General features: G+C 41.3%; 1 protein-coding gene across 17 annotated transcripts in view; it reads left to right on the top strand.

Moving 5' to 3' along the window:
- LOC110519104 (phosphatidylinositol-3,5-bisphosphate 3-phosphatase MTMR4) overlaps positions 1–17,225 on the top strand; it is a 123,129-nt gene that overhangs the window by 82,123 nt on the left and 23,781 nt on the right. For all 17 annotated transcript variants that reach the window (XM_090188848.1, XM_090188850.1, XM_090188849.1 and 14 more), the window contains 4 exons: positions 1,552–1,680; positions 4,943–5,054; positions 5,741–5,936; positions 6,433–6,618. In XM_090188848.1, the coding sequence (XP_090044974.1) occupies positions 1,552–1,680; positions 4,943–5,054; positions 5,741–5,936; positions 6,433–6,618 (623 nt within the window). The remainder of the gene's footprint in view (positions 1–1,551; positions 1,681–4,942; positions 5,055–5,740; positions 5,937–6,432; positions 6,619–17,225) is intronic.

Raw genomic sequence — 17,225 nt, 5'->3', positions numbered from 1 at the left:
GCCGGTACAGTCCGGTGAGGGTCGTGGAGCCTGTGTAAGGACAGTCGGCCGGTACAGTCCGGTGAGGGTCGTGGAGCCTGTGTGAGGACAGTCGGCCGGTACAGTCCGGTGAGGGTCGTGGAGCCTGTGTGAGGACAGTCGGCCGGTACAGTCCGGTGAGGGTCGTGGAGCCTGTGTGAGGACAGACGGCCGGTACAGTCCGGTGAGGGTCGTGGAGCCTGTGTGAGGACAGTCGGCCGGTACAGTCCGGTGAGGGTCGTGGAGCCTGTGTGAGGACAGACGGCCGGTACAGTCCGGTGAGGGTCGTGGAGCCTGTGTGAGGACAGACGGCCGGTACGGTCCGGTGAGGGTCGTGGAGCCTGTGTGAGGACAGTCGGCCGGTACGGTCCGGTGAGGGTCGTGGAGCCTGTGTGAGGACAGTCGGCCGGTACAGTCCAGTGAGGGTCGTGGAGCCTGTGTGAGGACAGTCGGTAGAATAAAATATTAGGGACAATGCAGGTAGTCGGGGTAATCGTTTCAATAACTATTCAGATGTCTGATTTTATTTAACTTGGCAAGTCAATTAAGAATAAAAATTCCTATTAACAATGACGGCCAAACCTGGACGATGCTGGGCCAATTGTGCACCGCACTATAGGACTTCCAATCACGTCCGGATGTGATACAGTGTGCATTCGAACCAGGGACTGTAGTGACACCTCTTGCACTGAGATGCAGTACCTTAGACCGCTGCTCCACTCGGGAGCTTATGGCTTGGTGGTAGAAGCTGTTCCGGGTCCTGTTGGTAGCAGACTTGGTGCATCAGTACTGCTTGTCATGGAGAGAGAACAGTATGACACAAGTATCTTAAGGCGAAGCTAGAACCATAGGATCCTAGAGTCAGACAGACAGACAGACAGACAGAGTCAGGCGATCCTATGATTCGAAGATGAACTTAGCCTTAAGATGCTATTGGGAATCCAGGCCCTAGACATTTTGTGAGAAATGTCTATCTGAGATGTTTCTGCATGATGAGGCTCTTCCCCGCCCACCAATCACCGTCCCCTAGCGATGTTTGTCGCCCGTCGTTGTGGTAGATGTTACTAAGCAGTGCTGCAGTGGTCATCATCAGGAGGAGATATTGATTTTCTACAGGGGACGAGCTGAGCCAGCACTATCGATCATCACGCCCCTGTTCCTAACCCCTTCTCTCTGTTTAACCCTCCTGTCTCTCCCTCGCTCTCTCTCCGTCTCTCCCTCGCTCTCTCTCCGTCTCTCCCTCGCTCTCTCTGTCTCTCCCTCGCTCTCTCCATCTCTCCCTCTCTCTCTCTCTCTCTCCGTCTCTCCCTCGCTCTCTCCGTCTCTCCCTCGCTCTCTCCGTCTCTCCCTCGCTCTCTCCCAACTCGCCATCTCTCCCTCGCTCTCTCCCAACTCGCCATCTCTCATTCTCTCTACCTGTCGTTTATCTGCGCCATCCATCTCTTTTTCTCGCCGTCCCTCATTCTCTGTCTACCTGTCTACCCCCTCCACACCCCACCACTAAATCTAAAACCTCCTCTCTCCCTCCCTCAGACTCCTCTCTGACAGGATGCCCAGGCCCTGATGCCAACACTGCGCCACAAAAGCTTCTTATCCTCGACGCTCGTTCCTACACCGCTGCAGTTGCCAACCGTGCCAAGGGAGGTGGCTGTGAGTGTGAAGGTCAGTACACACACGCAATACAGTGGATGGATGTTGTCTCCTAACCTGGTTGTTTTTGTCAGGCACCATACTCGCATATGTCTCATCTTTTGTGCCTCCTAGTAGAACAGCCAGAGAGAGGTGTTACATCACCCCGTACTGTGGTTGTCATTCCTCCTAAGAGCTCCTGTTATTGAAGCCAGTCACATCGTGTCTGGTTGACCTTCAACACTCCGCCAGTCTGACAGACTCATGCGTTCTGAGCTGGGAGACGGCTAATGAATCAGGTTATCTAGGGGCGGGCAGGTTGCCTAACGGTTAAGAGCGATGGACCGGTAACCAAATGTCGATGGATTGAAATCCCCGTGCCGACCAGGTGAAAAACCTGTCGCTGTGCCCTTGAGCTCTTCGCCATTATTGCTTTTGTGAGTCTCTCTGGATAATAAATAAATACCTATTTTCCACCATAATTTTCAAATAAATTCATTAAAAATCCTACAATGTGATTTTCTGGATTTCTTTTCTCATTTTGTCTGTCATAGTTGAAGTGTACCTATGATGAAAATTACAGGCCTCTCTCATCTTTTTAATTGGGAGAACTTGCACAATTGGTGGCTGACTAAATACTTTTTTTGCCCCACTGTACATGTTGACAGTCCCTAAGCAGTAGAGACGTACATGTTGACAGTCCCTAAGCAGTAGAGATGTACATGTTGACAGTCCCTAAGCAGTAGAGACGTACATGTTGACAGTCCCTAAGCAGTAGAGATGTACATGTTGACAGTCCCTAAGCAGTAGAGATGTACATGTTGACAGTCCCTAAGCAGTAGAGACGTACATGTTGACAGTCCCTAAGCAGTAGAGACGTACATGTTGACAGTCCCTAAGCAGTAGAGACGTACATGTTGACAGTCCCTAAGCAGTAGAGACGTACATGTTGACAGTCCCTAAGCAGTAGAGATGTACATGTTGACAGTCCCTAAGCAGTAGAGATGTACATGTTGACAGTCCCTAAGCAGTAGAGACGTACATGTTGACAGTCCCTAAGCAGTAGAGACGTACATGTTGACAGTCCCTAAGCAGTAGAGATGTACATGTTGACAGTCCCTAAGCAGTAGAGATGTACATGTTAACAGTCCCTAAGCAGTAGAGATGTACATGTTGACAGTCCCTAAGCAGTAGAGACGTACATGTTGACAGTCCCTAAGCAGTAGAGATGTACATGTTGACAGTCCCTAAGCAGTAGAGACGTACATGTTGACAGTCCCTAAGCAGTAGAGATGTACATGTTGACAGTCCCTAAGCAGTAGAGACGTACATGTTGACAGTCCCTAAGCAGTAGAGACGTACATGTTGACAGTCCCTAAGCAGTAGAGATGTACATGTTGACAGTCCCTAAGCAGTAGAGATGTACATGTTGACAGTCCCTAAGCAGTAGAGATGTACATGTTGACAGTCCCTAAGCAGTAGAGACGTACATGTTGACAGTCCCTAAGCAGGCAGAGACATACAGTGGGGCAAAAAAGTATTTAGTCAGCCACCAATTGTGCAAGTTCTCCCACTTAAAAAGATGACAGAGGCCTGTAATTTTCATCATAGGTACACTTCAACTATGACAGACAAAATGAGAAAAAAAATCCAGAAAATCACATTGTAGGATTTTTAATTAATTTATTTGCAAATTATGGTGGAAAATAAGTATTTGGTCACAATTCCTTTGATGTGCTCGCCAAAATTGTTTTAACTGTTTTTGCTTTGTCATTATGGGGTATTGTGATGTCATTATGGGGTATTGTGATGTCATTATGGGGTATTGTGATGTCATTATGGGGTATTGTGATGGCATTAAGGGGTATTGTGATGGCATTATGGGGTATTGTGATATCATTATGGGGTATTGTGTGTTTTTATTTAATCCACTTTGGTATAAGGCTATAACATGACAAAATATGGATAAAGGGACGGAATGCGCTCACTGTATGTTTCAGAGTACTATCCTAACTGTAGTATAATTCTGTATGTTTCAGAGTACTATCCTAACTGTAGTATAATTCTGTATGTTTCAGAGTACTATCCTAACTGTAGTATGTTTCAGAGTACTATCCTAACTGTAGTATAATTCTGTATGTTTCAGAGTACTATCCTAACTGTAGTATAATTCTGTATGTTTCAGAGTACTATCCTAACTGTAGTATGTTTCAGAGTACTATCCTAACTGTAGTATAATTCTGTATGTTTCAGAGTACTATCCTAACTGTAGTATGTTTCAGAGTACTATCCTAACTGTAGTATAATTCTGTATGTTTCAGAGTACTATCCTAACTGTAGTATAATTCTGTATGTTTCAGAGTACTATCCTAACTGTAGTATGTTTCAGAGTACTACCCTAACTGTAGTATAATTGTGTATGTTTCAGAGTACTATCCTAACTGTAGTATAATTGTGTATGTTTCAGAGTACTACCCTAACTGTAGTATAATTGTGTATGTTTCAGAGTACTACCCTAACTGTAGTATAATTCTGTATGTTTCAGAGTACTATCCTAACTGTAGTATGTTTCAGAGTACTATCCTAACTGTAGTATAATTCTGTATGTTTCAGAGTACTATCCTAACTGTAGTATAATGCTGTATGTTTCAGAGTACTATCCTAACTGTAGTATAATTCTGTATGTTTCAGAGTACTACCCTAACTGTAGTATAATTCTGTACGTTTCAGAGTACTATCCTAACTGTAGTATAATTCTGTATGTTTCAGAGTACTACCCTAACTGTAGTATAATTCTGTATGTTTCAGAGTACTATCCTAACTGTAGTATGTTTCAGAGTACTATCCTAACTGTAGTATGTTTCAGAGTACTATCCTAACTGTAGTATAATTGTGTATGTTTCAGAGTACTACCCTAACTGTAGTATAATTGTGTATGTTTCAGAGTACTACCCTAACTGTAGTATAATTGTGTATGTTTCAGAGTACTATCCTAACTGTAGTATAATTGTGTATGTTTCAGAGTACTACCCTAACTGTAGTATAATTCTGTATGTTTCAGAGTACTATCCTAACTGTAGTATAATTCTGTATGTTTCAGAGTACTATCCTAACTGTAGTATAATTCTGTATGTTTCAGAGTACTATCCTAACTGTAGTATAATTCTGTATGTTTCAGAGTACTATCCTAACTGTAGTATAATTCTGTATGTTTCAGAGTACTATCCTAACTGTAGTATAATTCTGTATGTTTCAGAGTACTACCCTAACTATAGTATAATTCTGTATGTTTCAGAGTACTACCCTAACTGCGAGGTGATGTTCATGGGCATGGCCAACATCCACTCCATTAGGAACAGCTTCCAGTCCCTCCGAGCCGTCTGCAGCCAGATCCCTGACCCGGGCAAGTAAGTGGATCCCTCTGACATCTCTCCCCCTCTTTATCTCTACCATCCCTCAGTCCCCTTCTCCAGGCCTCAGTAAGTTTACACCGTGGAGAGAGAGAGGGGGAGGGGGAGAGAGGGAGAGAATATATATATGCAGGCAGGCCCATTCCCGCTGGGCCAGGCTAGCTGTTTGTCCAAAGTGTGTTTGTGGTGTTCATGTATTTTTGCATGTCAGACATGCGTTCAAACACTATTTGAAATAGTTTGCAACTACTTAAGCTGTGCTTTACTGAACTCGCCAGTCACACACTAGACAAGCAATAGAAAAATTCCCAGGAGTGCAAAACCCCTGCGACTCCAGGCAGACTGAAGCAAACGTTTAAAGTGCTTGAAAGATTTAAAATAGTATTTGAACCCACATGTTGTGTGTGTGTGTGTCTCCTTGCATGTGGACAGTGCATGTCCCAACAGAGGGCTGTTCTAGTGGTAGAGTTCCTGGTATTCTAAAAGAGGTGCTGTAGTGACCCCCTTTTTTTTTAAATGACACATCTAGGTCAGGGGCTCCACGCCCTCTCCCCGATGTCAGGGTTGTCCCCGGTTACCGAACCCAGGCTGTGTTTTATTATTTACCTTGAGAAGGAAATACATTCTAGAACCTTTTAGACCTGTTCTCATTGGTCGTCCCTCGGGTGTGTGTGCATTCACAGCTGGCTGTCAGCTCTGGAGAGCACCCGTTGGCTGCAGCACCTGTCCGTCATGCTGAAGGCAGCCACTCTGGTGTGCTCTGCGGTGGAAAGGGAGGGACGTCCTGTCCTGGTGCATTGTTCAGACGGTTGGGACCGTACCCCTCAGATTGTGGCTCTCGCCAAGATCCTGCTGGACCCGTTCTATAGGACGCTAGAGGTACACACAAAACACTGTGCCTGCGGATACTGAGAGGTACACACACAACACTGTGCCTGAGGATACTGTGAGGTACACACACAACACTGTGCCTGAGGATACTGTGAGGTACACCCAAAACACTGTGCCTGAGGATACTGTGAGGTACACCCAAAACACTGTGCCTGAGGATACTGTGAGGTACACCCAAAACACTGTGCCTGAGGATACTGTGAGGTACACACAAAACACTGTGCCTGAGGATACTGTGATGCAATGATGAAAACGGTGTGCTTCACTTTAACACTGATGAAGCAGGTTGTCAGGTTTTCTGTTCTGATAGTATGTTGACGGTATAACCAGTTTCACACATCCCATTTGAATTTACCAACAACAAACAGTGGTTTTATTTACACATGTTACAATGGAGCACTTTGTCAGTTTACAATAAAAGAGGGAGGGAGGGAGGGAGGGAGCTGTATAGTGTTGAATCCGACTTGTCCTCCCTCCTCTTCAGGGTTTCCAGGTACTGGTGGAGACGGAGTGGTTGGACTACGGTCATAAGTTTGGCGACCGCTGTGGTCACCAGGAGAATGCTGCCGACGTGAGTGAGCAGTGCCCGGTCTTCCTCCAGTGGCTGGACTGTGTTCATCAGCTGTTCAAACAGTTCCCATGCCTCTTCGAGTTCAACGAAGCCTTCCTGGTACATACACTACACCTTGACTTTACCATCTCTCTCTCTCTCTCTCTCTCTCTCTATATCTCTTTATTTGTCAATCTCTCTTTTCTTCACACATTCACACTCTCTCTCTCTCTCCCTCTCTCTCGTTCTCTTTCCCCCTCTCTCTCTCTCGTTCTTTCCCTCTCTCTTTCGTTCTCTTTGCTCTTGCCTAATCTCTCTTTCTCTCCTACACACGGTCTGTTTGGAGAGGCAGCCACAATTTACTAGTCTTTTGTTGGCATATAAGACCTTTCTTAAAGATCATTTAAGGTTTCTACATGAAATAGATATGACTGTAACCTTTGAACACAGTGTTTGTGTGTTGTATGTAATGAATTTGACAATTGTAAAGACCTATCTGTGTGTGACTGTTCTGTGTAGTAGTTTAGTACTGTTACTGTGTAGTAGTTTAGGAGTGTTACTGTTACTGTGTAGTAGTTTAGGAGTATTACTGTGTTCTGTGTAGTAGTTTAGGAGTGTTACTGTGTTCTGTGTAGTAGTTTAGGAGCGTACTGTTACTGTGTAGTAGTTTAGGAGTGTTACTGTGTTCTGTGTAGTAGTTTAGTAGCGTACTGTTACTGTGTAGTAGTTTAGGAGCGTACTGTTACTGTGTAGTAGTTTAGGAGTGTTACTGTGTTCTGTGTAGTAGTTTAGGAGTGTTACTGTGTTCTGTGTAGTAGTTTAGGAGTGTTACTGTGTTCTGTGTAGTAGTTTAGGAGCGTACTGTTACTGTGTAGTAGTTTAGGAGCGTACTGTTACTGTGTTGTAGTTTAGGAGCGTACTGTTACTGTGTAGTAGTTTAGGAGTGTTACTGTGTAGTAGTTTAGGAGTGTTACTGTGTAGTAGTTTAGGAGTGTTACTGTGTAGTAGTTTAGGAGTGTTACTGTGTAGTAGTTTAGGAGTGTTACTGTGTAGTAGTTTAGGAGTGTTACTGTGTAGTAGTTTAGGAGTGTTACTGTGTAGTAGTTTAGTAGTGTTACTGTGTAGTAGGTTAGGAGTGTTACTGTGTAGTAGTTTAGGAGCGTACTGTGTTCTGTGTAGTAGTTTAGGAGTGTTACTGTGTTCTGTGTAGTAGTTTAGGAGTGTTACTGTGTTCTGTGTAGTAGTTTAGGAGTGTTACTGTGTTCTGTGTAGTAGTTTAGGAGTGTTACTGTGTTCTGTGTAGTAGTTTAGGAGCGTGCTGTGTTCTGTGTAGTAGTTTAGGAGTGTTACTGTGTAGTAGTTTAGGAGTGTTACTGTGTAGTAGTTTAGGAGTGTTACTGTGTAGTAGTTTAGGAGTGTTACTGTGTAGTAGTTTAGGAGTGTTACTGTGTAGTAGTTTAGGAGTGTTACTGTGTAGTAGTTTAGGAGTGTTACTGTGTAGTAGTTTAGGAGTGTTACTGTGTAGTAGTTTAGGAGTGTTACTGTGTAGTAGTTTAGGAGCGTTACTGTGTTCTGTGTAGTAGTTTAGGAGTGTTACTGTGTTCTGTGTAGTAGTTTAGGAGTGTTACTGTGTAGTAGTTTAGGAGCGTTACTGTGTTCTGTGTAGTAGTTTAGGAGTGTTACTGTGTAGTAGTTTAGGAGTGTTACTGTGTAGTCGTTTAGGAGTGTTACTGTGTAGTAGTTTAGGAGCGTACTGTGTTCTGTGTTCTGTGTAGTAGTTTAGGAGTGTTACTGTGTTCTGTGTAGTAGTTTAGGAGTGTTACTGTGTTCTGTGTAGTAGTTTAGGAGCGTGCTGTGTTCTGTGTAGTAGTTTAGGAGTGTTACTGTGTAGTAGTTTAGGAGTGTTACTGTGTAGTAGTTTAGGAGTGTTACTGTGTAGTAGTTTAGGAGTGTTACTGTGTTCTGTGTAGTAGTTTAGGAGTGTTACTGTGTTCTGTGTAGTAGTTTAGGAGTGTTACTGTGTTCTGTGTAGTAGTTTAGGAGCGTGCTGTGTTCTGTGTAGTAGTTTAGGAGTGTTACTGTGTAGTAGTTTAGGAGTGTTACTGTGTAGTAGTTTAGGAGTGTTACTGTGTAGTAGTTTAGGAGTGTTACTGTGTAGTAGTTTAGGAGTGTTACTGTGTAGTAGTTTAGGAGTGTTACTGTGTAGTAGTTTAGGAGTGTTACTGTGTAGTAGTTTAGGAGCGTTACTGTGTTCTGTGTAGTAGTTTAGGAGTGTTACTGTGTTCTGTGTAGTAGTTTAGGAGTGTTACTGTGTAGTAGTTTAGGAGCGTTACTGTGTTCTGTGTAGTAGTTTAGGAGTGTTACTGTGTAGTCGTTTAGGAGTGTTACTGTGTAGTAGTTTAGGAGCGTACTGTGTTCTGTGTTCTGTGTAGTAGTTTAGGAGTGTTACTGTGTTCTGTGTAGTAGTTTAGGAGTGTTACTGTGTTCTGTGTAGTAGTTTAGGAGCGTGCTGTGTTCTGTGTAGTAGTTTAGGAGTGTTACTGTGTAGTAGTTTAGGAGTGTTACTGTTTAGTAGTTTAGGAGTGTTACTGTGTAGTAGTTTAGGAGTTTTACTGTGTAGTAGTTTAGGAGTGTTACTGTGTAGTAGTTTAGGAGTGTTACTGTGTAGTAGTTTAGGAGTGTTACTGTGTAGTAGTTTAGGAGTGTTACTGTGTAGTAGTTTAGGAGTGTTACTGTGTAGTAGTTTAGGAGTGTTACTGTGTAGTCGTTTAGGAGTGTTACTGTGTAGTAGTTTAGGAGCGTTACTGTGTTCTGTGTAGTAGTTTAGGAGTGTTACTGTGTTCTGTGTAGTAGTTTAGGAGTGTTACTGTGTATATTAAGGAATGTATAAAGACCTACCGTGTGTTTAGTTTAGGAGTGTTACTGTGTAGTAGTTTAGGAGTGTTACTGTGTAGTAGTTTAGGAGCGTACTGTGTTCTGTGTAGTAGTTTAGGAGTGTTACTGTGTTCTGTGTAGTAGTTTAGGAGTGTTACTGTGTTCTGTGTAGTAGTTTAGGAGCGTGCTGTGTACTGTGTAGTAGTTTAGGAGTGTTACTGTGTAGTAGTTTAGGAGTGTTACTCTGTAGTAGTTTAGGAGTGTTACTGTGTAGTAGTTTAGGAGTGTTACTGTGTAGTAGTTTAGGAGTGTTACTGTGTAGTAGTTTAGGAGTGTTACTGTGTAGTAGTTTAGGAGTGTTACTGTGTAGTAGTTTAGGAGTGTTACTGTGTAGTAGTTTAGGAGTGTTACTGTGTAGTAGTTTAGGAGTGTTACTGTGTAGTAGTTTAGGAGTGTTACTGTGTAGTAGTTTAGGAGTGTTACTGTGTAGTAGTTTAGGAGTGTTACTGTGTAGTAGTTTAGGAGTGTTACTGTGTAGTAGTTTAGGAGTGTTTACTGTGTAGTAGTTTAGGAGTGTTTACTGTGTAGTAGTTTAGGAGTGTTACTGTGTAGTAGTTTAGGAGCGTTACTGTGTTCTGTGTAGTAGTTTAGGAGTGTTACTGTGTTCTGTGTAGTAGTTTAGGAGTGTTACTGTGTATATTAAGGAATGTATAAAGACCTACCGTGTGTTTAGTTTAGGAGTGTTACTGTGTAGTAGTTTAGGAGTGTTACTGTGTAGTAGTTTAGGAGCGTACTGTGTTCTGTGTAGTAGTTTAGGAGTGTTACTGTGTTCTGTGTAGTAGTTTAGGAGTGTTACTGTGTTCTGTGTAGTAGTTTAGGAGCGTGCTGTGTACTGTGTAGTAGTTTAGGAGTGTTACTGTGTAGTAGTTTAGGAGTGTTACTCTGTAGTAGTTTAGGAGTGTTACTGTGTAGTAGTTTAGGAGTGTTACTGTGTAGTAGTTTAGGAGTGTTACTGTGTAGTAGTTTAGGAGTGTTACTGTGTAGTAGTTTAGGAGTGTTACTGTGTAGTAGTTTAGGAGTGTTACTGTGTAGTAGTTTAGGAGTGTTACTGTGTAGTAGTTTAGGAGTGTTACTGTGTAGTAGTTTAGGAGTGTTTACTGTGTAGTAGTTTAGGAGTGTTTACTGTGTAGTAGTTTAGGAGTGTTACTGTGTAGTAGTTTAGGAGTGTTACTGTGTAGTAGTTTAGGAGTGTTACTGTGTAGTAGTTTAGGAGTGTTACTGTGTAGTAGTTTAGGAGTGTTACTGTGTAGTAGTTTAGGAGTGTTACTGTGTAGTAGTTTAGGAGTGTTACTGTGTTCTGTGTAGTAGTTTAGGAGTGTTACTGTGTTACTGTGTAGTAGTTTAGGAGTGTTACTGTGTTCTGTGTAGTAGTTTAGGAGTGTTACTGTGTTCTGTGTAGTAGTTTAGGAGTGTTACTGTGTTCTGTGTAGTAGTTTAGGAGTGTTACTGTGTTCTGTGTAGTAGTTTAGGAGTGTTACTGTGTTCTGTGTAGTAGTTTAGGAGTGTTACTGTGTAGTAGTTTAGGAGTGTTACTGTGTAGTAGTTTAGGAGTGTTACTGTGTAGTAGTTTAGGAGTGTTACTGTGTAGTAGTTTAGGAGTGTTACTGTGTAGTAGTTTAGGAGTGTTACTGTGTAGTAGTTTAGGAGTGTTACTGTGTTCTGTGTAGTAGTTTAGGAGTGTTACTGTGTAGTAGTTTAGGAGTGTTACTGTGTAGTAGTTTAGGAGTGTTACTGTGTAGTAGTTTAGGAGTGTTACTGTGTAGTAGTTTAGGAGTGTTACTGTGTAGTAGTTTAGGAGTGTTACTGTGTAGTAGTTTAGGAGTGTTACTGTGTTCTGTGTAGTAGTTTAGGAGCATACTGTGTTCTGTGTAGTAGTTTAGGAGTGTTACTGTGTAGTAGTTTAGGAGTGTTACTGTGTAGTAGTTTAGGAGTGTTACTGTGTAGTAGTTTAGGAGTGTTACTGTGTAGTAGTTTAGGAGTGTTACTGTGTAGTAGTTTAGGAGTGTTACTGTGTAGTAGTTTAGGAGTGTTACTGTGTAGTAGTTTAGGAGTGTTACTGTGTAGTAGTTTAGGAGTGTTACTGTGTAGTAGTTTAGGAGTGTTACTGTGTAGTAGTTTAGGAGTGTTACTGTGTTCTGTGTAGTAGTTTAGGAGCGTACTGTGTTCTGTGTAGTAGTTTAGGAGCGTGCTGTGTTCTGTGTAGTAGTTTAGGAGTGTTACTGTGTAGTAGTTTAGGAGCGTGCTGTGTTCTGTGTAGTAGTTTAGGAGTGTTACTGTGTTCTGTGTAGTAGTTTAGGAGTGTTACTGTGTAGTAGTTTAGGAGTGTTACTGTGTAGTAGTTTAGGAGTGTTACTGTGTAGTAGTTTAGGAGTGTTACTGTGTAGTAGTTTAGGAGTGTTACTGTGTAGTAGTTTAGGAGTGTTACTGTGTAGTAGTTTAGGAGTGTTACTGTGTAGTAGTTTAGGAGTGTTATTGTGTAGTAGTTTAGGAGTGTTACTGTGTAGTAGTTTAGGAGTGTTACTGTGTTCTGTGTAGTAGTTTAGGAGTGTTACTGTTACTGTGTAGTAGTTTAGGAGTGTTACTGTGTTCTGTGTAGTAGTTTAGGAGTGTTACTGTGTTCTGTGTAGTAGTTTAGGAGTGTTACTGTGTTACTGTGTAGTAGTTTAGGAGTGTTACTGTGTAGTAGTTTAGGAGTGTTACTGTGTAGTAGTTTAGGAGCGTGCTGTGTTCTGTGTAGTAGTTTAGGAGTGTTACTGTGTAGTAGTTTAGGAGTGTTACTGTGTAGTAGTTTAGGAGTGTTACTGTGTAGTAGTTTAGGAGTGTTACTGTGTAGTAGTTTAGGAGTGTTACTGTGTAGTAGTTTAGGAGTGTTACTGTGTAGTAGTTTAGGAGTGTTACTGTGTTCTGTGTAGTAGTTTAGGAGCGTACTGTGTTCTGTGTAGTAGTTTAGGAGCCTGCTGTGTTCTATGTAGTAGTTTAGGAGTGTTACTGTGTAGTAGTTTAGGAGCGTGCTGTGTTCTGTGTAGTAGTTTAGGAGTGTTACTGTGTTCTGTGTAGTAGTTTAGGAGTGTTACTGTGTAGTAGTTTAGGAGTGTTACTGTGTAGTAGTTTAGGAGTGTTACTGTGTAGTAGTTTAGTAGTGTTACTGTGTAGTAGTTTAGGAGTGTTACTGTGTAGTAGTTTAGGAGTGTTTACTGTGTAGTAGTTTAGGAGTGTTTACTGTGTAGTAGTTTAGGAGTGTTACTGTGTAGTAGTTTAGGAGTGTTACTGTGTAGTAGTTTAGGAGTGTTACTGTGTAGTAGTTTAGGAGTGTTACTGTGTAGTAGTTTAGGAGTGTTACTGTGTTCTGTGTAGTAGTTTAGGAGTGTTACTGTGTTACTGTGTAGTAGTTTAGGAGTGTTACTGTGTTCTGTGTAGTAGTTTAGGAGTGTTACTGTGTTCTGTGTAGTAGTTTAGGAGTGTTACTGTGTTCTGTGTAGTAGTTTAGGAGTGTTACTGTGTTCTGTGTAGTAGTTTAGGAGTGTTACTGTGTTCTGTGTAGTAGTTTAGGAGTGTTACTGTGTAGTAGTTTAGGAGTGTTACTGTGTAGTAGTTTAGGAGTGTTACTGTGTAGTAGTTTAGGAGTGTTACTGTGTAGTAGTTTAGGAGTGTTACTGTGTAGTAGTTTAGGAGTGTTACTGTGTAGTAGTTTAGGAGTGTTACTGTGTTCTGTGTAGTAGTTTAGGAGTGTTACTGTGTAGTAGTTTAGGAGTGTTACTGTGTAGTAGTTTAGGAGTGTTACTGTGTAGTAGTTTAGGAGTGTTACTGTGTAGTAGTTTTGGAGTGTTACTGTGTAGTAGTTTAGGAGTGTTACTGTGTAGTAGTTTAGGAGTGTTACTGTGTTCTGTGTAGTAGTTTAGGAGCGTACTGTGTTCTGTGTAGTAGTTTAGGAGTGTTACTGTGTAGTAGTTTAGGAGTGTTACTGTGTAGTAGTTTAGGAGTGTTACTGTGTAGTAGTTTAGGAGTGTTACTGTGTAGTAGTTTAGGAGCGTGCTGTGTTCTGTGTAGTAGTTTAGGAGTGTTACTGTGTAGTAGTTTAGGAGTGTTACTGTGTAGTAGTTTAGGAGTGTTACTGTGTAGTAGTTTAGGAGTGTTACTGTGTAGTAGTTTAGGAGTGTTACTGTGTAGTAGTTTAGGAGTGTTACTGTGTTCTGTGTAGTAGTTTAGGAGCGTACTGTGTTCTGTGTAGTAGTTTAGGAGCGTGCTGTGTTCTGTGTAGTAGTTTAGGAGTGTTACTGTGTAGTAGTTTAGGAGCGTGCTGTGTTCTGTGTAGTAGTTTAGGAGTGTTACTGTGTTCTGTGTAGTAGTTTAGGAGTGTTACTGTGTAGTAGTTTAGGAGTGTTACTGTGTAGTAGTTTAGGAGTGTTACTGTGTAGTAGTTTAGGAGTGTTACTGTGTAGTAGTTTAGGAGTGTTACTGTGTAGTAGTTTAGGAGTGTTACTGTGTAGTAGTTTAGGAGTGTTACTGTGTAGTAGTTTAGGAGTGTTACTGTGTAGTAGTTTAGGAGTGTTACTGTGTAGTAGTTTAGGAGTGTTACTGTGTAGTAGTTTAGGAGTGTTACTGTGTAGTAGTTTAGGAGTGTTACTGTGTTCTGTGTAGTAGTTTAGGAGTGTTACTGTTACTGTGTAGTAGTTTAGGAGTGTTACTGTGTTCTGTGTAGTAGTTTAGGAGTGTTACTGTGTTCTGTGTAGTAGTTTAGGAGTGTTACTGTGTTACTGTGTAGTAGTTTAGGAGTGTTACTGTGTAGTAGTTTAGGAGTGTTACTGTGTAGTAGTTTAGGAGCGTGCTGTGTTCTGTGTAGTAGTTTAGGAGTGTTACTGTGTAGTAGTTTAGGAGTGTTACTGTGTAGTAGTTTAGGAGTGTTACTGTGTAGTAGTTTAGGAGTGTTACTGTGTAGTAGTTTAGGAGTGTTACTGTGTTCTGTGTAGTAGTTTAGGAGCGTACTGTGTTCTGTGTAGTAGTTTAGGAGCCTGCTGTGTTCTATGTAGTAGTTTAGGAGTGTTACTGTGTAGTAGTTTAGGAGCGTGCTGTGTTCTGTGTAGTAGTTTAGGAGTGTTACTGTGTTCTGTGTAGTAGTTTAGGAGTGTTACTGTGTAGTAGTTTAGGAGTGTTACTGTGTAGTAGTTTAGGAGTGTTACTGTGTAGTAGTTTAGGAGTGTTACTGTGTAGTAGTTTAGGAGTGTTACTGTGTAGTAGTTTAGGAGTGTTACTGTGTAGTAGTTTAGGAGTGTTACTGTGTAGTAGTTTAGGAGTGTTACTGTGTAGTAGTTTAGGAGTGTTACTGTGTAGTAGTTTAGGAGTGTTACTGTGTAGTAGTTTAGGAGTGTTACTGTGTTCTGTGTAGTAGTTTAGGAGTGTTACTGTGTTCTGTGTAGTAGTTTAGGAGTGTTACTGTGTTCTGTGTAGTAGTTTAGGAGTGTTACTGTGTAGTAGTTTAGGAGCGTTACTGTGTTCTGTGTAGTAGTTTAGGAGTGTTACTGTGTAGTAGTTTAGGAGTGTTACTGTGTTCTGTGTAGTAGTTTAGGAGTGTTACTGTGTTCTGTGTAGTAGTTTAGGAGTGTTTCTGTGTAGTAGTTTAGGAGTGTTACTGTTACTGTGTAGTAGTTTAGGAGTGTTACTGTGTTCTGTGTAGTAGTTTAGGAGTGTTACTGTGTAGTAGTTTAGGAGTGTTACTGTGTTCTGTGTAGTAGTTTAGGAGTGTTACTGTGTTCTGTGTAGTAGTTTAGGAGTGTTACTGTGTTCTGTGTAGTAGTTTAGGAGTGTTACTGTGTAGTAGTTTAGGAGTGTTACTGTGTAGTAGTTTAGGAGTGTTACTGTGTAGTAGTTTAGGAGTGTTACTGTGTTCTGTGTAGTAGTTTAGGAGTGTTACTGTGTTCTGTGTAGTAGTTTAGGAGTGTTACTGTGTTCTGTGTAGTAGTTTAGGAGTGTTACTGTGTTCTGTGTAGTAGTTTAGGACTGTTACTGTGTTCTGTGTAGTAGTTTAGGAGTGTTACTGTGTTCTGTGTAGTAGTTTAGGAGCGTGCTGTGTACTGTGTAGTAGTTTAGGAGTGTTACTGTGTAGTAGTTTAGGAGTGTTACTCTGTAGTAGTTTAGGAGTGTTACTGTGTAGTAGTTTAGGAGTGTTACTGTGTAGTAGTTTAGGAGTGTTACTGTGTAGTAGTTTAGGAGTGTTACTGTGTAGTAGTTTAGGAGTGTTACTGTGTAGTAGTTTAGGAGTGTTACTGTGTAGTAGTTTAGGAGTGTTACTGTGTAGTAGTTTAGGAGTGTTACTGTGTAGTAGTTTAGGAGTGTTACTGTTTAGGAGTGTTACTGTGTAGTAGTTTAGGAGTGTTTACTGTGTAGTAGTTTAGGAGTGTTTACTGTGTAGTAGTTTAGGAGTGTTACTGTGTAGTAGTTTAGGAGTGTTACTGTGTAGTAGTTTAGGAGTGTTACTGTGTAGTAGTTTAGGAGTGTTACTGTGTAGTAGTTTAGGAGTGTTACTGTGTAGTAGTTTAGGAGTGTTACTGTGTTCTGTGTAGTAGTTTAGGAGTGTTACTGTGTTACTGTGTAGTAGTTTAGGAGTGTTACTGTGTTCTGTGTAGTAGTTTAGGAGTGTTACTGTGTTCTGTGTAGTAGTTTAGGAGTGTTACTGTGTTCTGTGTAGTAGTTTAGGAGTGTTACTGTGTTCTGTGTAGTAGTTTAGGAGTGTTACTGTGTAGTAGTTTAGGAGTGTTACTGTGTAGTAGTTTAGGAGTGTTACTGTGTAGTAGTTTAGGAGTGTTACTGTGTAGTAGTTTAGGAGTGTTACTGTGTAGTAGTTTAGGAGTGTTACTGTGTAGTAGTTTAGGAGTGTTACTGTGTTCTGTGTAGTAGTTTAGGAGTGTTACTGTGTTCTGTGTAGTAGTTTAGGAGTGTTACTGTGTAGTAGTTTAGGAGTGTTACTGTGTAGTAGTTTAGGAGTGTTACTGTGTAGTAGTTTAGGAGTGTTACTGTGTAGTAGTTTAGGAGTGTTACTGTGTAGTAGTTTAGGAGTGTTACTGTGTTCTGTGTAGTAGTTTAGGAGCGTACTGTGTTCTGTGTAGTAGTTTAGGAGTGTTACTGTGTAGTAGTTTAGGAGTGTTACTGTGTAGTAGTTTAGGAGTGTTACTGTGTTCTGTGTAGTAGTTTAGGAGCGTACTGTGTTCTGTGTAGTAGTTTAGGAGTGTTACTGTGTAGTAGTTTAGGAGTGTTACTGTGTAGTAGTTTAGGAGTGTTACTGTGTAGTAGTTTAGGAGTGTTACTGTGTAGTAGTTTAGGAGTGTTACTGTGTAGTAGTTTAGGAGTGTTACTGTGTAGTAGTTTAGGAGTGTTACTGTGTAGTAGTTTAGGAGTGTTACTGTGTAGTAGTTTAGGAGTGTTACTGTGTAGTAGTTTAGGAGTGTTACTGTGTTCTGTGTAGTAGTTTAGGAGCGTACTGTGTTCTGTGTAGTAGTTTAGGAGCGTGCTGTGTTCTGTGTAGTAGTTTAGGAGTGTTACTGTGTAGTAGTTTAGGAGCGTGCTGTGTTCTGTGTAGTAGTTTAGGAGTGTTACTGTGTTCTGTGTAGTAGTTTAGGAGTGTTACTGTGTAGTAGTTTAGGAGTGTTACTGTGTAGTAGTTTAGGAGTGTTACTGTGTTCTGTGTAGTAGTTTAGGAGCGTACTGTGTTCTGTGTAGTAGTTTAGGAGCGTGCTGTGTTCTGTGTAGTAGTTTAGGAGTGTTACTGTGTAGTAGTTTAGGAGCGTGCTGTGTTCTGTGTA

The sequence above is a fragment of the Oncorhynchus mykiss genome, chromosome 10 (genome assembly GCF_057628025.1).
Source record: "Oncorhynchus mykiss isolate SJ-2025 chromosome 10, ASM5762802v1, whole genome shotgun sequence".
Classification (NCBI taxonomy): Eukaryota; Metazoa; Chordata; class Actinopteri; order Salmoniformes; family Salmonidae; genus Oncorhynchus; species Oncorhynchus mykiss.
This window is presented reverse-complemented; position numbering and strand designations above follow the sequence as displayed.